General features: G+C 40.8%; 1 protein-coding gene across 1 annotated transcript in view; it reads right to left on the bottom strand.

The window, feature by feature from the left end:
- LOC137648741 (ankyrin repeat, SAM and basic leucine zipper domain-containing protein 1-like) overlaps nucleotides 1-27160 on the bottom strand; it is a 77581-nt gene that overhangs the window by 12706 nt on the left and 37715 nt on the right. Inside the window, exons 3-9 of the mRNA XM_068381818.1 lie at nucleotides 16138-16273; nucleotides 15430-15603; nucleotides 14771-14893; nucleotides 12612-12831; nucleotides 7721-7862; nucleotides 7308-7505; nucleotides 5101-5264 (exon numbers count right to left, since the gene is read on the bottom strand). Of these exons, the coding sequence (XP_068237919.1) occupies nucleotides 5101-5264; nucleotides 7308-7505; nucleotides 7721-7862; nucleotides 12612-12831; nucleotides 14771-14893; nucleotides 15430-15603; nucleotides 16138-16273 (1157 nt within the window). The remainder of the gene's footprint in view (nucleotides 1-5100; nucleotides 5265-7307; nucleotides 7506-7720; nucleotides 7863-12611; nucleotides 12832-14770; nucleotides 14894-15429; nucleotides 15604-16137; nucleotides 16274-27160) is intronic.

Here is a 27160-nt window from a genome sequence, read left to right as displayed (position 1 = left end):
TAAAAGCTTCATACAGTATTTTATTTTTAGTTTATTACTAAGTCTTCATATTTCTTCAGATATTGTGTTTAAGTGTGATTTATTAAAGCATGTTTGTATTCTATTTTTCAATTTCGGGGGCATTTAAATAATCAACAATTACTTTTGTTTTACTTTTAGTAGTCACCAGCTGATCTCAAAGTCACGCTACTGTATTACGATTATGTGCACATACGAATAACAAGGAGTATCATTTATATAATTTCTAAACTTATTCAAAATATCTTCATAATGAATATTACATCAGCACCAATATGTTATACGATACCATAGTTTTCCTACAGTTAATTTACACACACGCTTTCACTCTATGGGATATTTCTTTAGATATTATGTATCAGATATACTTGGTATCGTTACGCAAAGTTTCGATAATGGGAATACTAACATTACTCGGTAAAATATCAAAAGGAAATCACTCTATTTGCGCTCACCTTCCCCCAAAAAATGACATCACCAGACATACAGTACATTTTTTCTTAAATTTACAGTACTGTAACTAGTACTGCAGGCTACTCGCAAAAACTGATACGGACCACTGAAATACCTCGTTACTCGATGTTTCGATGATGGGAATAATATTACTTGGTAACGAATCTATTGAAATCACTCAATTTGCCACTTGTCTCCTGCACAAAATATGACGTCACCAGACGTGTGCGCTGTGATATGAAATTGGCAAAGAATGACTTGCAAAATATGTACAGTAAAACCATTCTCCGCTTTTCTTGCAAAAAAAAGAAAAAAAAAATATAAACCTACCTAGCAAAGTATTTTATTTTGATAATGTAAAAAAAAATTACATTACTTTAAGAAAATATTTGCCCTACTAGTGTGTACGGTACTGTACTTTATTAGATAAATATCGTCCTAATTGTAGAGTAAAATTTACGCTACGTAGTACAGTACTCATAACAACCAATACAGACCCATGAAATACTTTGTATCATTACTTGATATTTCGATTATGGGAATACTAACATTAATCGATAGCTTATTGAGAGGAAATTACTCGATTTGCCCGCTCGTTTTCCAAATATACGGTATATTTCATTTTATTTAAAATGGATACTGTATATTATCAATACAGAAAAAGAAAATACTAACTTACCAAGATAAATTAATTCTTTTTATACTTATACAAGAAAATAGATTATTTCTAAGGAAATAGTTGTCCTATTAGTGTACTATTTCTGACAGACTTGTGACGTCATCACGGAAAAAGTTGTCACAAAGTCAAACAATCTTAAGTCGCATAGGTCGTAAATTGACGACTACCTATATTGTATTAAACAGTAAACACTTTAACATTTATGAAATTTTCTCTGCGTACAGTACATAAAGCAGGGTCAAGACATATGCCTGTTCAGATTGTGCGATTCTCCTTTTATGTGATGACTAATACTCAAAAATAAATTTTCTGTACCTGCGAAGCCATTCAGTCTGCGAGTCATGGGCCACAAAACATATCAAATTACTGTATAGTCTTTTCAAAGACTGGAAGGCTAGACTAGGCCTAGTTACGGTAACTGATAACAAATTCAACCAAACCATATTTACCTTACATTTTCTTTGCATAATTTCATAATAAATAGCCTATTTGAGAAAAAATTTAACATTAACAATGAAATCAACCTTTATCTGTGCGAGACCATCTGACAAAATGTTAACATCGAGTTGTGGTTACGCTCTCTCAACCTTTATCTTTCCCTTTCTCCAACCTTTTGATATTTTTAATGGTAGTGTTAATGGTGATAGTAACAATTTGATTAGCATTATATTAATTTTTCATTAAAAATACATCATGATTCCAATTATTCTCACTTTATCCAATTTCGCACCATCTTCCGTCACATTGAACATTAGAGCTGTAACACAATTTGGTCGTTATGACTGGTGATGAAATATTAACAAACCAAAGGTTTCCGGTTTAGGCGGCATGTTTAAATTGCATAAAATTGCATTCATTTAATTTATTATGAAGTTCCTAGGACAAAGTGAGTAAATCAACATTAGTAATAACAAAATCATTATACAGTATAATCAATACTTGGTAAGATATCTGTTGCTGAAAAAACTAACCTATACACAGATGTGTAAATGCATTAGTTTGTTCGCTAATTTTAGGATAGAACTGTCTACGTGGAAATATACAGTTTTTACACCTATCCTGGGTGTAATTTTAAACTTTTTCAAATTATTAAAACTTTAAAACCTTTCAATGTTTTATCTATTCATAAGAACAATTTCATATTAGAAAAAATAGAATATACAGTAGTACTGTACATAGAAAGTATTGAAAAAAGGTAGTATAATAGTTTGATGGGGTAAGTTGCCGTTAGCCTTGGCCCTAATGGAATTATTCCTGTTGTGTGTTTTGAAACCTGCGATTTTTTAGTCCTGCGAGTCCGTGGATCGACCTAATTCTTGCATAATTGGGGACTCTACTGTACAAAAAGTGTATAAGCAGTTAAACATTATTAAAAGTTATTTAATTCTAAAAGTTTAAATTTTACATTTTCCCTCTCTCATAGTATGAGGTTCTACTCACTATTGACATTATTGCTGCCTGCTTGAATGATTATGACGATGAATTAGCTATGTAGTAAAAATGACGATGAAGGTGACGGTGCCATTTACTGAACAGCAAAAATGAAAGCTTCAAGTAGATTCCATCCTTACTACCATCTTATTGCAAGAAGTAACCACACTCTTTCCTGCTCTGTTAAAAGTAATCGATGTAGCCTTCATGATATTTTTTATGTCTTTCTTAATGTAGTAAACGGTCGACTTGATATTTTAATGGCGTCCTAATGCCGCAAAACTTCTGCCTTCTTTCAACATGTTGAGAAATTTCATCTTCTCAATTATGGTCAGCATCTTCCTTTGCTACTAAGGATCACTACCAGAAGCCTTGGAAGGAGCAGGGTGTTTAGATGGCATCTTAACCCTTTTACCGCCAGGCTATTTTGAACTTTCCAACCCTTAACCCCCAGGCGTTTTTTTTTTTCAAGCACATTTTGTAATATATATTTTTTAAATTGCTCTAACAGCCTTAATTTTCGTCATAGAGAGGTCAGGTTGGTCTCATTCTTTTGGAAAATGCCTGAAGTTTCTCATAAAGTTATCAAAAATATGCAAAAAAAAAATGCAAATAGCAGTTTTTTGCAAGGACGTACCACTACGTCCATGGGGGTAAAGGGATGAGTTTTGTGAAACGCACCAGTACATCCATTGGGGGTAAAAGGGTTAAGGCTTGGAAACTAAAATTCCACTATTTCACTAAACACAGGAACACAAGATACAGTAACTTGCCACGAACACAACTGATGTGCATTCGTAAGAAGCTACAGGGCCAGACGCTGAGAGGTGACGCTATGATACAGGGCCAATCAACTCTCAGGATACAAATCTCCTTGCTCTCCTTGGTTGACAAATAGTGTGCTGTGTAAGATCTCACATGAGTACAGACAAGGCGGAAAGTTGCAACTCGCTATTTCAATTGGAATTTACACTTTTTCGTATCTCCTGAGTTTGCGTGATTTAGCATGAAATCCGTGATTAAAAAATAAATACTGTATTTAAAAATCCGCAATGCACTGAGGCCGCAAAACATGAGCCACAAAATAGAGAGGGAAGACTGTACGGGAAGAGCCCTTTATCTTGGCAGTCAAATACCATTCGCAGGAGTGTACACTCCTGAGCTGCAGCACAGATTTACCTTCTCTAGCTGGGTTGGTCCTCAGTAGCGCACCATCTCTCTCTCACCAACGAGGAGAGATATTGCTCGAAGCTGTATAATGTTCCTTGCAATTGCTCTTCCTGGACTTCTTCTTTGAATCAGCAATGTTGTAAAAATCAGGCGGAGGAAAAAGAATTAGAAGAGGACAATCGTGCATGCTTCTTCCCCTTACCAGCTTTCTGTGGAGACAAAATAGGCCACCCAGCAACAATGTTCCCATGGAGGAAAAGGCCTCAGGGGTTTCCAAATAACAATGGTGATTGCCAAAGTGAGGAGCCGCTCAACTAGTGCCGGTATGACAAGTAATACTGAGTGCCTCTCCCTACGAAGGGAAAGGACCGTATCTGGTCCAGGAAGGATCCTCAACTTGATCACTACTAGGGACAAGGAGGAACACTACCAGTACCCTTATAAAGACAGTATACGGGAAAGGTGAGCGCAACGCCCAACCTTCTCCTGACTTACATACCAAGATTCACTAGACAGACTCAGAAAGTACCAGTTAGAAGGACAATACCATCATTACCTCCTGAAAGAGAAGAGTCAATGCTACGTCTGAAGGAACTAAGCTAAAGTCCCTTCTACAAGACCATTCCCTTTGCCTACTTCAAGGAAAGGGCCCAAAAAAGAGAATGGGGCGGGAGAGAACACAGGCACTCCACAAGGTTCACACTCAGTCATATGAAGGAAAGAGTAGACATTTAGGTTGCAAAGGGAAATTACCTCCTGAAGAAGGGAAAATCAAAGCAAACCAAGTATCACTCTAAGGGAAATTCATCGTCTCCCTGATTGGCAGCAGGATCTCTTTGGCAGCACAGTCTCTTCAGTAGGGATATTGTATACTGTCCCATCCATTACAAGGTACATGGAACAGAAGATTTGTATCCTCAAAAGAACAAATTTCACTTTACCATATGCTTACCTTCTATGCACTTCTCCTGTTAAGCCAAAGCACTTATAAAAACAGAAAATTAAACAATCACTTATAACAAGTGAAGAAAGAAAAGATCAAACAGTTGGATGAGCAGCAATGAGTACTTTGGTACCCTTTGTGGCCCAAGACAAAAGTGGTGTGATACAGTTGGGCAGGCAGGTGGCTTTCCCCACCACCTACCTCCCACTAACTAAAGCACCTGCCCTGTTTTTCAATGGCTATTCTAGCTCATGTTGAAAACATTCTTCACTTAAAACTATGATGGTTTGTACAAGTGTAGAAAAAAAGCTATTCTAACTTGTTGTCATTGTAAAAGTATTATGACAATTTTCATTTTAATTCCTATCTGTTTTCAGTATCCCAAATACAAAGTTCTTGAACTTACGTAATCACTGTAGACTGGGTTAAATCTGGTAAGCTTGATGTTTGCCAGTCTTTTTTGTGGATTTCCTTAATAGCTTGGAGAATTTTCTTGCGTACTCCAACAGCAGATATATTCATATCTTCCAGGTCTTTCTCAGTAAAACGAAGAAATGATTCGAAGGACACCTGAAAGAGGAATTAGAAAATAAAAAGAGAATTTGCAAGTAATAAAACTTATATACAGTACTACATCTCATGAAAGAACTCAAAAAACAAAATGATGGAACATGGTAAAATTTAAAAAACAGGAATTTCATTTCTATACTTGCCAGGCATTATTATTGCTTCCTTCTCAAAGCTGGTTAAATGCAGGTAGCAGGTTGGCCAGGGCACCAGCAATCCATTGAGATAATACCACTAGAGAGTTATTGGGTCCTTTGACTGGCCAGACAGTACTACATTGGATCCCTTCCTCTGGTTACAGCTCATTGTCTTTGGCTACACATACACCGAATAGTCTGGCCTACTCTTTCCCCATTCTTCTCTGTCCTCACACACCTTACAACACTGAAATTACCTAACTATCCTTGTTTGCTGAACGGGGTTAACTATTGCACTGTTATTGTTCAATTGTTACTTTCCTCTTGCTAAGGATAGATGACACTCTTCAGCTATGGTAAGCAGCTCTTCTAGGAGGACAGCCTAAAATGAAATCATTGTTCTCTAGTCTTGGTTAATGCCATAGCCTCCAAACCCTGATCTTCCACTACCTTGGACTAGAGTTCTCTTGCTTGAGGCTACACGGGCATGCTATTCTATCTTATTTCTCTTATTCTTTTTTATAGTCTATATATGAAAGATTTATTTTAATTTTATTACTGTTCTTAAGATATTGCCTTTTGATTATTCATTAATTCTTTCTTAGTCCATTTATTTCATTATTTCCTTTCCTCACTGGGTTATTTTCCCTGTTGGAGCCCTTGGACTTATAGCATCCTGTTCTTCCGCTTAGCAAGTTACAATAATGATAATAATAATAATAATAATAATAATAATAATAATAATAATAACAATCATAACAGAAAATCCAAATCTTTCCCATTTTCTTTCAGTGCAATTGTATTGCCCTCTAGCAGAGAATTGAGATTATATAGTGGTATATGGCAATGAGAGCACATAGGTATTCTATCACCCCATTGATTTTAGTCTGAAGTCAAAACATGTTCACAACCTCTTCACTTTACTAGTCAGTGGGGAGGGCATAATATGAATGCCAAGAGGGTATAAAAATAATAAATTTTATTATTAAATTCAATTTATTTCTCATCCTCTGGCATTCACACGGCAGAATCCCATACTCTGGTGGTGAGGATATAGTAGAAAAGGAAGGAAATCTAATACCCTACATTTAAAACCGACACCAATTACCCGAGTCTCACTTTAAATTAAAACAAGTTTAACGGAAACAACCATAAGCTAGTCAATCTCTTATCATGATAAAAGAATTTTTGAGATAATTAAGTTGGTTTATAAAATAAGTTGTATTTCTGTTTCAGAAAGTATAGATAACATACTGAGCAAGAGACAACACATAAGAAGTTGCATTATGCTTCTAGAGTAGCGGCATAGGCTACGAGTCTTGGACGAAAACACCTAACACTTACAGTAAATACAGTTAAGCTGTACTTTAGTAATATTACTGTACATATTTTACATTAATATACACTACATTATCAGTATTAGGTTACAGTACAGTATTACTAGATAGGAACAACTTTTGTTATACAGAACAGTAAGGGGATGATGAAGACTCTGTAAACCTTACCTTAGCACAATACTGTTCTTTAACCTTACTGGTCCAATATGTAGTGTACTTGTGTGCAAATGTACTGTATACTGTACATATGATTATAAACTGTTGTGGAAACCAAATTAAAATAATATTAGGCAGTATTTACTGTGTTAATCATCAGCTCGGACACTGGCTCGTGGCAAAAGGCAGTGACTTTTAAGGTTAGGAGTTAGCCTACCCTAGTGCAGTATTTATTCATGAAAATTTGCTTTTCGTGCCTGTCTGTATTAACAAGAATGCTTAGACTTGCATAAAGTAAGCAGGTTTGCATATGTTTGTAGTAGTAGTAGTAGTAGTAGTAGTAGTAGTAGTAGTAGTATAGAAAAAAACTTTATACAGTATACAATTGACCAAAACATGCCATGCATCTTACTTACCCTATGTTCATGAAACAAAGGAATCAAATCTTTCAACTCAAGACCACAAAGAACCATCTCCAATTCTCCATATATCATTGCATCTTTGCTTTCATAAGGTGGCTTTGGCGACGGAGCATCCGGTATAGAATCAATGATGGACAGACTGTCTTTTACATCGCTTCCTTTGTCAATAAGACGATCAAGGATGTCTGCAATCTGAAACCAGGATAATGTGCGAAGATTTTTGGGGAGTATTACATAAAACAAATGAGTTGTAACTAAAACTAAAAAATTTAAGTTTTTAAGGTGCACAGCATACCAACATATATATATATGAGAGAGAGAGAGAGAGAGAGAGAGAGAGAGAGAGAGAGAGAGAGAGAGAGAGAGAGTCTATAACATCTCTAAAGAGCTCTGTTATCTTGCCTTACCTCTGGATATCCTGCAGCAAGAGCAATATCTGATGCTCGCTGTCCATGATTATTAATTTTTGTTGGGTCAGCTGTATGTTGCAAAAGAAGTCTAACAACTTTTCCTTGCCCTTTTGTGGCTGCCCAGCATAGTGCAGTCCACCTGTGACAGAAAAAATGTAAGACAACACAATGAAAAAGAAATATAGGCAATGCACCAAAATATTTACAACAGTTTGTATAAGACAATTACATCAATTGAGGTTGATCTGAAAATATGCCTATATCAGTATGAAATTTTCTAAATCAAACCTAGTTTTTTATATGCATTCATCAATTATAAATTGGCCCACATTAGTGGTTTTTAGCTGAAGGGACAGAAGAATGTTCTTTTCATAACGCATACACCATCAGGACCATCAAGTACAGTATTAATCACCATCCTCATTTTTGTGTAGTTTGTAAATAACACTATTTTTGAGTGAGATAGCCATGTCGTCATGATGGAAGGTTCCTAATAGTAGCTTCCAAGGGATATATGAACTACAATGATATTCCCAGAGAATTTACCTTTAGGTCTCCAGAATTTTAATTCCTGGCACGAATATCCTTAAAATTTCTCTTAAGGATATCGCATAAATCAGGGGACGTATATCTTGATACGACACATAGTGATCTTCACCCCGAATATCGTTTTCGCCTCGAGGGGGAAGAGTGGCAAATTTGGAAGGGGAGCCGTTATCAAGGTTACCCTATTTCCCATACTACTATTGAGTATCAAGATGGCGCCATATTCAAGATGGCAGTTATTCCTTGTAGCATTGAGCATGGTGCTACAGATATAGTAGTTTTGAGAGCGATCCTGCCAAGGCCTTTTCTGTAGAAAAGGAGGGCGGGTCTATCAGGACGACATGGCAATCTCACCCAAAAATAGATTTTTCGCTTCGCTCAAAATCCGTTTTTTTGGGCTCAAGCCATGTTATCCTGATGGAAGTTTACCAGAGAATTACTAGAAAGTACTGTATCTGTGGATTTTCATAGGTGCCTTAACCTTGGGACAAATTTTGGTGCTATTATAGTGTGAGGTCTACCGCCATATGTCGCCTACCCAAGTGGAGGGTGAGGTCTACCGCGTGACCAGCGTCCCAGAGCCCCACACCTAACCATCGAACATGTGAACTGCCCAAATCCATCAAAAACGTCACATGTCCACGTGACCTGCCCATACAAAAGGAAGCAAATGGAGCTCCTAAATAAGTTTTTCCCTCGGCCTAAAAGATATATCATCGATTGAGGGTACTAAAAATGTTGCTGAAGGAGTTTTATAGAAGAGTCATTCTTACAGAAGTAGCGGATGATTCTGAAGAGAATACGAGGTGTTGGTCGTCAGCTGTTCCAGTCTCATCTTGATCATTTTTGCTGGAAGGTGATGAGAAAAAAATCCAATGATCTATTTGTGTCATTCTTAGAAGATTTACGAAGTGTGTATCACTAGAATAAATGTATGGAAATATATGATAACCTGTTTGATGTATGAAGAGTGTATCGCTAGAATAAATGTAAGGAAATATATAACATGTTTATTTTTACCTTTATTCCTTTTCTAATGTAATTAGAAATCCAATTATCTATTCAAGTCATTTCTAAGATATGATTAAATTAAGTGTTCATAGCTTAAACAAATGTATGAAATATGTTTCATCTATGAGGGACGAATAATTCAGCAGTAGACCTCACGCTATAGTACTAACGGGAGGTAGATCTCAAGCTATAGTACTAATGGGAGGTAGATCTCATGCTATAGTAGCACCCAAATTTTCTATGGTCATCTGGACCATTGAGACAAATGACGTTACCGTTATCCGTCATTATCACTAATCATAGCCAATGTTAGTGCTTCCTGGCCCCTGCAGGGAAGAGTCATACTAGACAGTAGACAGTAGAAAAGGGGCCTCAAGGTTAGCATATATTGTATGAACAAACATAAGTATCCACCAGATATACAAATGGTCTCACGGTTTGTATACAGTACAGTACATTTGAACCATTCAATATACCTAAACTAACTGTTAATACCTGTAAATTAAGTAGTTATTAGAACATAATGCAATAATATATTGAAAATAAAATACATACTGTATAGTACAATACTGTACATATACAAAATATACAGTACCATATGTAATGTACTACTATAGTTACCCAATGCTATAGAGAGATACAATTTCTATTGTGCCATCAACCCATTTTCTTCATATATTTAATGGGTGACCATTTTATTGCCGTCCTGGTTGGAAAATCTTTTCTCTTATCATGAAAAATTTTTCGCAATGCGAGTCAAAAATATTCGCATCTCGTTTCACAGCATGAAAATTTCATACAGATTCTTTCGTGAAGAGAGGTATGACTGTACTGAAGGGCCACCTAAGGGTTCAAGGATCTGTGGCAAATGTCCGTAAGGTAAACAGATGCAAAGGTGGTATGACACCTTCAGTTCCAAGTATGCTGACCGATAAACTGGAAGGCTAATGCAGAGCTAGGCTTGTGACTTCCTACTTGAGTTGGCAGAGGTATGCAATGACTAAAACTGCATCTGCAAGCAGCCTCATCAAGCCACAGGGATAAGTGTTCAGACACTTTCTTCTTGTTCCTGCCAGCCACACGGGTTGGTAGAGCAAAGAGCTATGTCGAGGCCATGCATGAATGGGCTCTTGCATCTCCAGCCAGCCTGGCTACCAGGGTAGTAGAGCTAGTCATCCAGGCTCTGACTCTGGGCTGCAGATTGGGCACAGGGTCCAAAGACCAGCCGGGAGCCGTCCACCTTCCTTGAAAGAAAAGCAGTGTTGTGAAGAGTCCAACAAGATTACTTGTGACTGGCATTCCCAGCCTTCAATTTCCTCTTTTACTGAGACGAATCATCAGAACCAGAAGACGATGCAAACAGTAAATTGTAATACACCTTGCTGACCAACCCAAAGGTACCAGTCAGTACCCAAGTAGTGAAAAGGTGAACAGCGGTAGCTGTTGTCCCAAGCTCATGATCACTAACTGACCCCACAACTAATGGTCAGTGTGAGAGCTCCATTAACTGCATTCCATAATGGCACAAGGAGTAGCATAAAAAATACCACTATTGCTCTAACGTATGGTGGTGGAGATCGGTCCCTGCAACTGATGAATCAGTGGTGGCTGTCATACCAGGCTCACATTAGCAAACCATCCCCACAAGTACCAGTTAATGCTTGAGCTTCATGTCAGCACGAAGCGGTAGTGAACTATGTCCCAATAGCCTACCATACAGTGCTGGAGATTGGCCTGGGTAGGACCATTCACTTGAAACTGATGATATAACAGTAGCTGTAAACAACAGGCTCATGATCTCTAATCAACCCTGAAGGTACTGCACAATGTTGTGGAAAATTCACTGTAAACACAAAAGGAATGAGAAACGTCTATCATGGGGATATTTGGTCTGAGTAGAACTGATCACATGCTCCCAGCAAAATAGTGGTAAATATAACACCAGCTCATGCTCACTTGACTGATCCCAAAGGTATCAGTTAGCAGGAAAGTCCCAAAGAATTTTTAGGGATAGACCTGCCCACATGACTATCTTCTTCGTCATTGTCTTCTCAAGGAAGTAATGTCTGACAAAAGGAATGGAGGATGAAGAGATTGGTAGAGGAGGACGAGAGGGTGAATTCTCCTCCCCCTTGCCAACCCTTCATATAAATGGCCTAATTCATTCCAAACCCTACAAAAAATCTACAATGACTGTGCTCCCTCTGAAGAGGAAGCTACACTACATTGGGGTTTTGTCAAAAGGGGAGAAAAGGGAACACATTTTTAATCAGGGGAGCCAGCCAGACAATTTTCACCATTGGACACATAGGTAGGGCAAAAATCAGTCCTAATTGGGTAGCTCCCCACCTAGACAGCGATATTACCGCAAAGTGACAAGTTAAAATCGGAATTCATCAGCTTCCTGATCGGAAGAGCAAGAATATTCCAAGGGCGGAAGGACGAGTGTCAAAGTCACCCATTCCCAAAGGCACACAACAAGTGGGGTTTCAAAGATTTGAATCCTCCTAGGAACAAAATTCCATTTACCATGTGCTTACCTTACGGTGAACTTCAGTTTAAAAGCCAGATCGCTTACATGTGAGAATTAACCCTTTTACCCCCAATGAACGTACTGGTACGTTTCACAAAACTCATCCCTTAACCCACATGGACATAGCGGTACGTCCTTGCAAAAAACTACTATTTACATTTTTTAGCATATTTTTGATAACTTTATGAGAAACTTCAGGGATTTTCCAAAAGAATGAGACCAACCTGACCTCTCTATGATGAAAATTAAGGCTGTTAGAGAAATTTTGAAAAAAAATATATTGCAAAATGTGCTTGAAAAAGAAAACGCCTGGGGGTTAAGGGTTAGAAAGATCCAAATAGGTTGGGGGTAAAAGGGTTAAAAACCAACATTTATCACAAAGACAAAAGTGGATATTCAGTGACAAGAAGATGGGCAAGGCTTTCCCTTTTGCTACCGGTTGTTAGCCAACTACTTTGTCAAAAATTCAATACATGTTATAGTGCTGCTGATGATATATGACTGTTTTAAAGGACTAAAGGTATGTACAGTATACACACAGGAACAAACAAGTGGTGACTTAAACACAAGCCATACCAAAAATGTTTGACCAAAAAAAAAAAAAAAAAAAATGTCAATCTATAAACAAGTATATTTTATAAAAGCATGGAAAACTAATAAATTATCGTTCTTCTACCTTTTCATAAGTGCAACAGAGAGGCATAAATTGAAATTACAGTACAGTAAAGTGGATATTCTAATTATATTAAATCAAAAGGGAAAAAATATTTTCCTTTATGCTAAGTTTCTTTTACCTACCCTTTATTGTCTTGTTTATTAACATCAGCTTTGGCTTCAAGTAACCTCTGTACAATACTGCAGCGGCCTTCCTTGCTTGCAAACATCAATGCTGTCATTCTGTGTCGTTCGGCAGTATTCACATGTGCGCCAAAGTTCAGGAGCAGCTCCACACACTCCAATAGGTCAGATTCACTTTCTCGACTTGAGGCACACGCAGCCATAAGAGCAGTAAATAGCTCTTAACAAGGATGCAAGATACTACATCAGTGTATGACAAATCTTTAAAAACAGTATATGATAGAAAAGCAAAAATATCTAATTCAGCATGGAATGTATAACTCCAAATGCTGTATGCTATATTTTTTATAATTTTGAATACAGTATAGTAATAAAGATTAATTTTCATTATCCAAAGGAATTAATAATTCCATCAAAAAGTGATACCTTCAATACCACAAAGTAACATGACTGGAAGGTCGAGTTACTGTATAAAGCATTGTATAGCAGTAAATCATTATTGTATGACCATTACATGTTCATAAAATCACTTTTGTCCCGCATTTAAAATCATAAAGAAAGCATTCACAATTTTTCTTAAATAAACTTATTATATAGTATTAATTCTATGTTCAAAATTATCCAAGATTTGTATGGCTTGGTTTCCCATTACGGTCACAGATTTCTTTTTAATCTCTTGCCAGTGTGGCTGTGATATGGTTGCCAACTCAAGTTGATAGCAAGTTTTGCTGTAGTGTGGACACAACTTTAAGCATATGCACTATTATACAGTATACAATTTCAAATTTCCTAATTTTGTTTTGCAAGCAAAGGAATTCAGTATATTGAACTGCCAGACTCACGTTGGGACCTACACAACAAATCATCAAATCATACAGCTTGAATAATGAATGTTTATCTTCTTTGGAACTAAGATGGACCAGTTTTAAAACAACCAAATACTGTATTTCTTAACCTTCAATTCTCGGGCATTAATAATTGAATCAAGAATTTGATAGTATCCATTATGTTTTTTTCTGGATACTGTACTTCCATTGTTTGAAAAAAAAAAAAATAAAAAAAAAAAAAAATAGAGAGAGAGAGAGAGAGAGAGAGAGAGAGAGAGAGAGAGAGAGAGAGAGAGAGAGAGCACCTGTACCAATTGGATTTTATAATTTTTATATGAATAAATATACTGCCATTGGGATTTCTTGCATTACAAAAGAATAAAAGCTAAATCTGACCACACCATACTATTAATAAGTTGGTTTGTTTATTAGTGTGAATTTGTTTTTGATAGAATACCATGTATTTCAATTTTAAGGTCATGCAAATATCTGTGCATACAACTGCAAAAATAAAAAATAAATAAACCAATAAACACATTTACAATTAATCCCAAACATTAGCTGTGGTAATTCTAGAATTTAATGTTTATGCACAAGTACAATGGCCTGTTCATTAGCTAAGTAAAGTAATGAGGTCATAGGAGCAAAAATAAGACAAACTACAAATGTTACTAAATGTGTGATGGCAGTCTGGGGCTATAAATAAGTTGTTGTGAGGAACCCTGTGACTACCATTCAACAGGCAGTAAAATGGCACGGGGCCAGTAGAATCTAAGACAGTTGTTGACACAAACAAATAAAGTTGCCTGATGCATTTCATAGTGACATTCAACAATGTATTATCAAACCTGAGGCCATCAAACATCTCGAATAAATGGGCAAAGTAAATGTATTGAATATAAGGAAACTAATGTCTGAAACACGATACAGTATACACTAATATAATCATAGTACTGTACTGTACTTCAAATACTGTAATATAAAAAACAGCTTAACATATGTTTACTTCATATTAAGTAAATATTTGTTACCTAAATAACTAAAAAAAAGAAAGAAAAAAAAGACAGCCCTGCGACCATGAGATGGGAGCCCACTCCACTAAGCCAGTTGGATCACCTCCAAGACTTAACTTGACATTAATAAGTTATCTTCAAGTCCCATCTCATGAAGTTTTGAACTTGTAGACTTAACAAAAACTTGAATCATAGTATTTTTAACTGCAGAAAAACTTGGCAATCATTATGAAACAAAACTAAGTAAATCTTCAATACATACAAGTCTTTGAGTGAACTGAGAAAGCCAACATTACAAGTTGCTGTCAAGATCACTTACCTTTATGTAGATTTGGATCAGCATTCTGCTGCAAGAGATACTGCACAATATGAGGCTTTGCGCATGAGCTAGCGTACATTAGGCAAGTCCAACCGCTTTTCAAAATTTGATCCACAGCAATACCTTGATATATAAGAGAGATAAAATAGATTAATAAAGATTGAATATCATTATTGAATATATCTTTATGATTTGATACTCAATTTTACCTTCAATAAAGTGTAATGAGAAAATACTATTGTAAAATAAGCACAGTTCTCTACAACAAATCACTATCATAATGACACATAATGAAACCTACAATTTAGCACTACCCATAATAGAAATAACCACTATTGTAATCAAATTTTTCTTCAAGTATTCAAGATCAACACTCAACAACTGTCTCCCAAATAACTACAGTCCATCATCCCAATGAAGTTTTACTACATTAGAGGTCACATAAAAAAGTTCACATAAAGTTCTTTGCTCTTTGTTTATATAAGTAAGAGCTGAGCATTTTTGAAAACTTAGTCTTTAACCTATCTTTGTAATAGCCAAATAATAAGCTAGTACTTATGGGAGATACTGTACTATATACAGTACTGTACACAACCTTAATAATGACTACAGTAATATCTTGCCTAGCATAGTAAATATGATAAGTTTAAAATGCATACCTTGCATTACTAATGCTTTAACAACTGGCAAATTTCCTTGCATTCCTGCCATTCGAAATTCGTCGAGGGGTAAAGAATAACCTTCGTGCATTCGTCTCGATCTCCATGACCCAGTAAGGGAGGGTGCCGGACTCCGGCTCTTACGGGAACACCATGAGGGTGTAGGGCTTGATGCTGTACATGTGATAAAGACATTGGTATTTTTCTTTAAGATTTTCTCAACATCTAAAATAATTCAATTTGAAGACAAATTATGTAAGTGTTTTACAATATGCATAAATGTACTGGAGTTCCAGTTAAAAAATATTTGTATTTCTTCAATTACATTCATTGAAAATGAAAATTTACTACACCAAAAATACATTTCATTTTGACTCATAGATAAACTATTAACCCTTTTACCCCCAAAGGACGTACTGGTACGTTTCACAAAAGCCATCCCTTTACCCCCATGGACATATCGGTACGTCCTTGCAAAAAAATGCTATAAATTTTTTTTTTCATATTTTTTATTATATTTTGAGAAAATTCAGGCATTTTCCAAGAGAATGAGACCAACCTGACCTCTCTAAGACAAAAATTAAGGCTGTTAGAGCAATTTTAAAAAAATATACTGCAAAATGTGCTGGGAAAAAAATAACCGCCTGGGGGTTAAGGGTTGGAAATTTCCAAATAGCCTGGGGGTAAAAGGGTTAACAATGGACTAACCTTTCATATAGCCATTGCTGTATCCTGGATAAAGAGAGCTTGAGTACCCATTCACATTCAGTTCTGCTTTCTCTCCAAAATCATTTAGGCTGCTCACACTTGACTGCATGCTTGATTGCATGACAGATCCAAGACTCTGTTGAAATAATTTCTTATCTAAGTATTCTACACTTTGAATTACATAAGGCATTACAGTACAGTACAGCATTCTAAAAATGATATTTCAATTATAAAATAAATTTTTGAATATACTTACCCGGTGAATATATAATAGCTGCTGCTCCAGCGGCTCGACAGAAAAACACACAAAAACTCGCGAGCGATCGCTATGAAGGTTGCGGGTGTGCCCACCAGCGCCAACTATCGGCCAGATACCGCATATGCATGTAAACAAGCCTCAATTCTTCTCGTCCCGCTGCGTCTCTATTGGGGAGGAAGGGAGGGCCTTTAATTTATATATTCACCGGGTAAGTATATTCAAAAATTTATTTTATAATTAAAATATAATTTTCTAAATATTTAACTTAGCCGGTGAATATATAATAGCTGATTCACACCCAAGGTGGTGGGTAGAGACCAGAGTTAATTAAGTTTACAGCGTATATGCTTAGAGTTTTTGACAGTTATAATATAACAAAACCCAAATATATAGGTACCTGGTAAGGAAGTTGACTTAGACGATTACTCTGCCTTGTAAGTCTGTCTTCCTCACGAAGCCCAGCGATCCTCTTAGGATGCTGAAAGACTCCCAGGAGCTGAAGTATCAAGGGCTGCAACCCATACAACAGGACCTCATCAAAACCCCTAATCTGGGCGCTCTCAAGAAATGACTTTGACCACCCGCCAAATCAACCAGGATGCGAAAGGCTTCTTAGCCTTCCGTACAACCCAAAAAACAATATTAAAAACATTTCAAGAGACAGATTAAAAAGGATATTGGAATTAGGGTAATGTAGTGGTAGAACCCTCACCCACTACTGCACTCGCTGCAACGAATGGACCCAGTGTGTAGCAGTCCTCGTAAAGAGTCTGGACATCTTTTAAGTAAAATGACGCGAACACTGACTTGCTTCTCCAAAAAGTCGCGTCCATAATACTCTGCAGAGATCTATTTTGCTTGAAGGCCACGGAGGTTGCTATAGCTCTTACTTCGTGCGTCTTAACCTTAAGCAAACATCGGTCTTTCTCATTCAAGTGAGAATGAGCTTCTCGTATTAAAAATCTGATAAAATATGACAAAGCATTCTTTGACATAGGCAATGATGGTTTCTTAACTGAACACCATAATGCCTCAGATCTACCTCGTAAGGACTTAGTACGAGCTAAATAGAACTTAAGAGCTCTAACAGGACATAACACTCTTTCCAGTTCGTTGCCTACGATCTCTGAGAAGCAAGGAATATCAAAAGATTTAGGCCAAGGACGAGAAGGCAGTTCATTTTTGGCCAGGAAACCAAGTTGAAGTGAACAAGTGGCTTTTTCTGTAGAAAAGCCGATGTTCTTACTGAAGGCATGAAATTCACTGACCCTTTTAGCCGAAGCCAAGCACACTAGGAAAAGTGTCTTGAGGGTGAGATCCTTCAGGGAGGCTGAATGTAATGGCTCAAACCTGTCTGACATGAGGAACCTTAGGACCACGTCTAAGTTCCATCCAGGAGTTGCCAAACAACGTTCCTTAGAGGTCTCGAAAGACTTAAGGAGATCTTGGAGATCTTTATTGTTGGAAAGATCTAAGCCTCTATGCCGAAAGACCGAAGCCAACATGCTCCTGAAGCCCTTAATCGTGGGAGCTGAGAGGGAGCGAACATTTCTCAGATGTAAAAGAAAATCTGCGATTTGGGCTACAGAGGTACTGGACGAGGACACAGATGCTGACTTGCACCAGTCTCGAAAGACTTCCCACTTCGACTGGTATACTCTAATGGTAGAAGCTCTCCTCGCTCTTGCAATCGCACTGGCTGCCTCCTTCGAAAAGCCTCGAGCTCTTGAGAGTCTTTCGATAGTCTGAAGGCAGTCAGACGAAAGCGGGGAGGCTTTGATGGACATTCTTTACGTGGGGCTGACGTAATAGATCTACCCTTAGAGGAAGACTTCTTGGAAAGTCTACCAGCCATCGAAGTACCTCGGTGAACCACTCTCTCGCGGGCCAGAGGGGAGCAACCAACGTCAACCTTGTCCCTTCGTGAGAGGCGAACTTCTGCAGTACCTTGTTGACAATCTTGAATGGTGGGAATGCATATAAGTCCAGATGAGACCAATCTAGGAGAAATGCGTCTATGTGTATTGCTGCTAGGTCTGGGACTGGAGAGCAATAGATTGGAAGCCTCTTGGTCATCGAGGTGGCAAAGAGGTCTATGGTGGGTTGACCCCAAGTGGCCCAAAGACTCTTGCACACGTCCTTGTGGAGGGTCCATTCCGTGGGAATTACCTGACCCCTCCGACTGAGACAGTCTGCCAAGACGTTCAAGTCGCCCTGGATAAACCTCGTTAACAGGGAGATGTCTCGATCTCTTGACCAAAGCTGTGGTATTGTCGGAGTTGACCTCTACCACTTTGTTTCGAAGGAGACTTTCGAATTTCATCAAGGCCAAGTGGACTGCCAAAAGCTCCTTGCCGTTGATGTGCATGCTCCTCTGACTTGAGGTCCACAGACCTGAGCATTCCCGACCGTCCAGGGTCGCACCCCAACCCAAATCCGACGCGTCTGAGAATAATACGTGGTTTGGGTTCTGAACTGCTAGGGAAAGTCCCTCTCTCAGACTGATATTGTTGTTCCACCATTTCAGGCATGCCTTTACTGGTTCGGAGACCGGGATTGAGACCGTCTCTAACGTCTTGTCCTTGTTCCAGTGAAAGGCTAGATGGAACTGGAGAGGCCGAAGGTGTAGTCTTCCTAGCGAGACAAACTGCTCCAGGGATGATAGAGTTCCTACTAGACTCATCCAATTCCTGACTGAGCACCGTTCTCTCTTCAACATTAGTTGGACTTTGAGCAGGGCTTGATCTATTCGGGTGGCAGACGGAAAAGCCCGAAAAACTGGACTGCGAATCTCCATCCCTAAATATAGTATAGTTTGGGATGGAATCAGCTGGGACTTTTCTAGGTTGACCAAAAGTCCCAATTCCTTGGTCAGATCCAACGTCCAATGAAGATCCTGCAGACAGCGATGACTGGATGAAGCCCTGAGAAGCCAGTCGTCCAAGTACAGGGAGGCTCGGATTCCCGATAAATGGAGGAATTTTGCCACATTCCTCATGAGCCTCGTAAACACGAGAGGAGCAGGACTTAAGCCAAAGCACAGGGCCCGAAACTGGTATACCACATTCCTGAAAACAAACCTCAGAAACGGTTGGGAATCTGGGTGTATAGGAATGTGGAAGTACGCATCTCGTAGGTCGAGAGAGACCATCCAGTCTCCCTTTCTGACCGCTGCTAAGACTGACTTCGTGGTCTCCATAGTGAACTTTGTTTTCGTAACAAAAACGTTGAGCGCACTGACGTCTAGCACCGGTCTCCAACCTCCTGTCTTCTTTGGGACTAGGAAGAGACGGTTGTAAAACCCCGGTGATTGAAGGTCCGAGACTTTCACCACCGCTCCCTTCTCTAGCAACAGAGACACTTCTAGGTTTAGGGCTTGTCTCTTTGACTCCTCTCGGTACCTGGGAGAGAGGTCGATGGGAGTTGTCACTAGAGGAGGTTTGCGTACAAACGGAATTTTGTACCCCTCTCTGAGCAACCGAACAGACTGTTGGTCTGCGCCCCTCTTCTCCCAGGCCTGCCAGAAGCTCTTCAATCTGGCTCCTACCGCTGTCTGAGGCTGTGGGCAGTCAGACTCTGCCACGTGAGGACTTGGCTCCTCTCTTCTTTCCTCTCTTTCCCTCGGCACGAGTACTTCCCCTGCTGGGAGCTCTGCCACGAAAGGGCGGGATAAATCTGGATGCCGGAGTCTCGATCCTGGGTCTTACAGCAAAGGATGTAGAAGGAGTCCCTTTGCGAGCAGAGGACGCCATCAAGTCATGGGTGTCCTTCTGCATAAGCGAAGAAGCTATGTCCTTAACCAATTGTTGCGGAAACAAAGACGTTGATAAGGGAGCAAAGAGCAGTTCTGATCTCTGACAGGGAGTAACTCCTGCCGAAAGAAAAGAGCAAAGGGACTCTCGCTTCTTTAAGACTCCCGACGTAAAAGAGGAGGCAAGCTCATTGGAACCATCGCGGATGGCTTTATCCATACATGACATTATAAGTAAGGAAACATCTCTATCAGCCGACAGATTTTCCTACTTAAAGCTCCTAATGACCAGTCAAGGAAGTTAAAGACTTCAAAGGCCCTGTATACGCCTTTCAGCAGATGGTCAAGGTCCGAGGAGGACCAACTAATCTTCGAGCGTCTCATGGCTAGGCGGCGGGGAGAGTCTACGAGGCTTGAGAAGTCACCCTGGGCAGAGGCAGAGACTCCCAAGCCGAGAACTTCTCCCGTGGCATACCAGACGCTCGATCTAGACGAGAGCTTTGACGGAGGGAAGGCAAAGGCCGTCTTCCCCAAACTCCTCCTGGTATCCAACCAGTCGCCTAAAAGTCGTAAAGCTCTCTTGGAAGAGCGAGAAAGCACTAGCTTAGTAAAGGCTGGCATGTTAGCAGGTAAGCCTAGAGCAAACTCAGACGGTGGCGAACGAGGAGCAACGGTAACAAAGTGATCGGGAAAAAGCTCCTTGAAAATTAACATGACTTTCTTAAAGTCCATAGAAGGAGGAACCGTTCTAGGTTCGTCTACATCCGAAGGATGATCATCATGATGAGGGTCAGCAACGTCCTCATCTGAAGGATCTTCATCCGACAACTGCTGAGTAACAAGCAAAGGGGTTGGCAATGCTTGACACGCATAGTCCACACGCACTGGTGCATCAGTAGCAGTCCAGGACGCTACGTCATGTAACTGCTTAACAGCCTGACTGTCAACAACAACAGGAGCGGGAGGACGCTCGACGTCAACTCGAGACTGTTTTGACTGCCTAGACTGAGCAGTCAAAACAACTCTAGACTGCGGTGGTTGACGCTCAGCGTCAAAACAAGTCAACTCCGCTGGTTGGCGAACGTCCTGAACGTCAACAAGAGCATTAGGAAGTGGCTGCACGTCCATATGCGGCTTAAAGTCAACACGTGACTGCATCGAGTGAGGCTCTACAAAGCGTGACTGACGTGACTTAGTAACGCCAACGTCAACAGGACGAGCAAAGGCTCGTTTTGGCGGCTGAAGGCCAGGATCTCGATTAGCTAAGCGGCGAGGATCATCGTGAACCTTTTCAGCAGAATAGTCTTCCATAAGGGAGGCGAGCTTGATCTGCATGTCTTGCAGTACAACCCATTTAGGATCAACGGGAATGGGTGCGGTAAAAGACAGGGTTAACGTCTGAGACTGCACAACCTTGCCTACACCAAGACTCTCTGAGCCTGTGTAACGTTGCTGCTTAGGCGGCGAGCAGTCTTCCGATGACTGCAAAGGGTCAGAGCTGTCCCAATGGCTACAACCAGGACGCTGGACCTGTCCTGAAGGGACCGACTTTCGCTTCAAGGGCCTTGAAACCTTGCTCCACGGTTTCTTATGCGAAAAGCCTTCGGATGACAAGGAGAAAATGGTCTCTCTCGTCTTATGGTAGGGGCGGTCTTGATGAGACACGCCTGTTACCATAGAGGGAACGTCTGTTCGCTGATCAAGGCCTCTCAAACCCATAAGTCGTACGACATTACTTCTACCCTGGGCTTGGGAGCTTGCAAGAGGTCTCGGACTAGGCGAACGACAGGCACGAACAGACGAACCCTCGGTCGCAACACTGAAAACACTTTGCGCACTAATCACTTTCCCACGATTTTCCGCTGAGGCACTCTGACACTTTAGCTCTTTAACGTCAGCCATGAGTTGATTACGATCTGTAGCTAACGACTCAACTCTTTCACCCAAAGCATGAATGGCACGTAACATGTCCCGCATTGATGGTTCCTGAGTGCCAGTAGGGGGTTCAGGCACAACCACTACAGGGGAAGGATTAGGTTCAGGGGCATGGGGAGAGGAAAAATCTACTGATCTAGAGGAACTCCTCCTCACCCTATCTCTCTCTAGCTTACGAGAATACTTGTCATATTCGAGCCAATCGAATTCCGAAAGGCCCACACATTCCTCACACCGATCTCCTAATTGACAGGTTTTACCCCGACAATTAGAACACACAGTATGTGGGTCGAGAGAGGCCTTTGGAAGACGCCTATTGCAATCCCTAGCATTACACTTACGAAATCTAGGAATTTGAGAAGCGTCAGCCATTTTGAATTAGTCAAAGAAAGTCCAAAAAACAATCCAAGTCATCAACAATTAAATCTGTCCAAAAAAGAGTTCAAGAGTTTAAGTTGAGGAAAATGTTATTTTGATAATAAAATAAATTTTTGAATATACTTACCCGGTGATTATAATAGCTGCAACTCTGTTGCTCGACAGAAAAACTCTACGGAAAAATTCGCCAGCGATCGCTACACAGGTAGGGGGTGTACTCAACAGCGCCATCTGTCGTTCAGATACCCATTACTCATTGTAAACAAAGAACTCAATTTTCTCCTCGGTCCACTGTGTCTCTATTGGGGAGGAAGGGAGGGTCCTTTAATTTATAATCACCGGGTAAGTATATTCAAAAATTTATTTTATTATCAAAATAACATTTTTCAATATATAACTTAGCCGGTGATTATAATAGCTGATTCACACCCAGGGGGGTGGGTAGAGACCAGCAAAATATGTTTACATCATATGAGCTAAGAATTTTTATTTCATTTTAGAAGTTATCAAAATAACTAAACAAAATAAATAGGTACCTGGTAAGGAAGACGACTTGAACAATTACTCTGCCTTTTTAAGTACGTCTTCCTTACGGAGCCTCGCGATCCTCTTAGGATGCTGAGCGACCCCTAGGAGCTGAAGTATCAAGGGTTGCAACCCATACAACAGGACCTCATCAAAACCTCTAATCTAGGCGCTTCTCAAGAAATGACTTTGACCACCCGCCAAATCAAGTAGGATGCGAAAGGCTTCTTAGCCTTCCGGACAACCCAAAAACAACAATAAAACATTTCAAGAGAAAGATTAAAAAGGTTATGGAATTAGGGAATTGTAGTGGTTGAGCCCTCACCCACTACTGCACTCGTTGCTACGAATGGTCCCAGAGTGTAGCAGTTCTCGTAAAGAGACTGGACATTCTTAAGATAAAAAGACGCGAACACTGACTTGCTTTTCCAATAGGTTGCGTCGATTATACTTTGCAGAGATCTATTTTGTTTAAAGGCCACGGAAGTTGCGACAGCTCTAACTTCGTGTGTCCTTACCTTCAGCAAAGCTTGGTCTTCCTCATTCAGATGGGAATGAGCTTCTCGTATTAACAGTCTGATAAAATAGGATAAAGCATTCTTTGACATAGGCAAAGATGGTTTCTTAACTGAACACCATAAAGCTTCAGACGGGCCTCGTAAAGGTTTAGTTCGTTTTAAATAGAACTTAAGAGCTCTTACAGGGCATAAGACTCTTTCTAGTTCATTTCCAACCATACGATAAGCTTGGAATATCGAACGATTTTGGCCAAGGTCGAGAAGGCAGCTCGTTTTTGGCTAGAAAACCAAGTTGTAGAGAACATGTAGCCGTTTCAGATGAGAATCCGATGTTCTTGCTGAAGGCATGAATCTCACTGACTCTTTTAGCTGTGGCTAAGCATACCAGGAAAAGAGTCTTTAAGGTGAGATCTTTCAGGGAGGCTGATTGTAGCGGTTCGAACCTGTCTGACATAAGGAATCTTAGTACCACGTCTAAATTCCAACCAGGTGTAACCAAACGACGCTCCTTCGTGGTCTCAAAAGACTTAAGGAGGTCCTGTAGATCTTTATTGTTGGAAAGATCTAAGCCTCTGTGACGGAAGACTGATGCCAACATGCTTCTGTAACCCTTGATAGTGGGAGCTGAAAGAGATCGTTCTTTCCTCAGATATAAGAGGAAGTCAGCTATTTGAGTTACAGAGGTACTGGTCGAGGATACGGATACTGACTTGCACCAGTTTCGGAAGATTTCCCACTTCGATTGGTAGACTCTAAGGGTGGATGTTCTCCTTGCTCTAGCAATCGCTCTGGCTGCCTCCTTCGAAAAGCCTCTAGCTCTCGAGAGTCTTTCGATAGTCTGAAGGCAGTCAGACGAAGAACGTGGAGGCCTTGGTGTACCTTCTTTACGTGTGGCTGACGTAGAAGGTCCACCCTTAGGGGAAGTGTTTTGGGAACGTCTACTAGCCATCGAAGTACCTCGGTGAACCATTCTCTCGCGGGCCAGAGGGAAGCAACTAGCGTCAACCTTGTCCCTTCGTGAGAGGCGAACTTCTGCAGTACCTTGTTGACAATCTTGAACGGAGGGAATGCATATAGATCTAGATGTGACCAATCTAGGAGAAAGGCATCTATATGAACTGCTGCTGGGTCCGGGATTGGTGAGCAAAATATTGGGAGCCTCTTGGTCATCGAGGTTGCGAAGTGATCTATGGTTGGCTGGCCCCAGGTGGCCCAAAGTCTCTTGCATACATCCTTGTGGAGGGTCCATTCTGTTGGAATTATTTGTCCCTTCCGACTGAGACAATCTGCCATGACATTCAAGTTGCCTTGGATGAACCTCGTTACTAGTGATATGTTTAGACCTTTTGACCAGGTGAGGAGGTCCCTTGCGATCTCGTACAACGTCAGAGAGTAGGTCCCTCCTTGCTTGGAGATGTACGCCAAAGCCGTGGTGTTGTCCGAGTTCACCTCCACCACTTTGCCTTGAAGGAGAGACCTGAAGCTTTTCCAGGCCAGACGTACTGCCAGTAGCTCCTTGCAGTTGAAATGCATTGTCCTTTCACTCGAGTTCCATATTCCCGAGCATTCCCGACCGTCTAATGTCGCACCCCAGCCTACGTCCGATGCGTCCGAGAAGAGAACGTGGTTGGGAGTCTGAACAGCCAGGGGAAGACCCTCTCTTAGGTTGATATTGTCCTTTCACCAAGTCAGACAAGACTTTATCTTTTCGGAAACCGGGATCGAGACCGCTTCTAGCGTCTTGTCCTTTTTCCAGTGAAAAGCTAGATGGTATAGAAGAGGACGGAGGTGTAGTCTTCCTAGTGACACAAATTGATCCACGGATGACAGCGTCCCTACCAGACTCATCCACAGCCTGACTGAGCAGCGTTCCTTCTTCAGCATCTTCTGGATGGATAGCAGGGCTGGGGGCTGATCGTCTTGTTGTTCAGCAACGTCCTCATCAGAGGGTTCCTCATCCGAAACTGATGAGGAAACGGCAACGGAGTGGGCAACGTCTGGCTCGCTGAATCCGGTCGCACTGGTGGATGCGTGACGGAGCCGGACGCAATATCATGGAACTGCTGCACAGTCTGTGAACTGTCAACAACCATGGGTGCGCGAGGAAGCACAGCGTCAACCCGAAACTGTCTAGACCGTCTGGGTTGTGCAGTCAACACCCTACCGGGTTGCTGAGGTTGACGCACTGCGTCACAACAAGTCACCTCTGCTGGTTGTTGAACGTCCTGAACGTCAACAACCACCTCCGAGCGTCGCTTAACGTCAACGTGCGGCTGGCAACCCACACTGGGTCGCATCGGTGGAGGAACCACCTCAACTGGCAGACGCGAGTAGGTTACCTCAGCGTCAACAGGGCGCACAATCGACCGGTTGGAAGGTTGTTGGCCAGAAGGTTCTTCTCCGCATTAAAGTCCTCTATCAAGGACGCAAGCTTGGACTGCATGTCTTGCAGCCAAGCCCATTTAGGGTCTACGGGAGCAGGTGTGGCAACAGACGGGGTTAGCGACTGAGGCGGAACCGTTTACCATCCCTGAAAGCCTTGTTATGCGTGACATAATAGTACAGCAAAACTTCAAAGGCTCGACAACAGCTGAGAAGTTGACCTGTAAACAACTTGGAGCGTCTCCTGGCTAGGCGCCAGGGAGAGTCTACCAGAATTGAGAAGTCTATCTGGGCAGAGGCATGAACTCCCAAGCCGAGAACTTCTCTCGTGTCATATCAGACTCTCGCTCTATAAACCAGTTTAAAAGAAGGGAAAGCAAAGGCTGTATCCCCCAAACTCCTCCTGGTGAAAAACCAGTCGCCTAGCCAACGTAACGCTCTCTAGGAGAGCGAGAGAGCACTAGCTTAAAAACAACGGCTTCGAAGTAGCTAGGCCTAGTGTAAGCTCTGACGTTTAGGCGAACGAGGAGCAGCAGTTACAAGATCCGGACGAAGATCCTTTAAAAAATCATCATGATTTAATTAAAGTCCATAGGAGGCTAAGCAGCTTAAGGCTCCTCTCCATCTGACAGAGTCCTCAAGGGAATATCAGTAGGAGGGAGAACAGCAACTTCCTCATCTACAGGAACCTTGTCCGATAAAAGCTGAGTCTCTCACTGGTGCATTAGTAGCGGACCAGAACGCAACGTCATGTAACTGCTTGACAGTCTGTGAACTGTCAACAACTGAACTGTCAACCACAACAGGTGCGTGAGGACGTACAGCGTCCACTCGAGACTGCTTTGACTGCCTAGACTGAGCAGTCAAAACAACTCTAGAATGCGGAGGTTGACGCACAGCGTCAAAACAAGTCAACTCCGATTGTTAGTGAACGTCTAGAACGTCAACAGGAGCATCAGCCAGTGGCCTAACGTCCAAATGCGGCTGAAAAACCACACGAGACCGCATCGAGTGTGGTTCTAAACAACCTGACTGACGTGACTAAGCTACACCAACGTCAACAGTAAGCACAAAGGAACGTTAGGTTGGCTGAAAGCCAGGATATCGATGAGATAAACGGCTAGACTCAACGGACTAATCGGCAGAATAGTCTTCCATAAGGGAGGCAAGCATATACTGCATGTTTTGCCATACAACCCCTTAAGGATCAACGGAAATGGTTGTGGTAATAGACGAGGGTAACGTCTGTGACCGCAACACTTTGCCTACAAAAAA

This window comes from Palaemon carinicauda, chromosome 10 (genome assembly GCF_036898095.1).
Source record: "Palaemon carinicauda isolate YSFRI2023 chromosome 10, ASM3689809v2, whole genome shotgun sequence".
NCBI classification, from domain to species: Eukaryota; Metazoa; Arthropoda; class Malacostraca; order Decapoda; family Palaemonidae; genus Palaemon; species Palaemon carinicauda.
The sequence above is the reverse complement of the archived record's forward strand: the minus strand, read 5'-3'. Positions and strand labels throughout refer to the sequence as shown.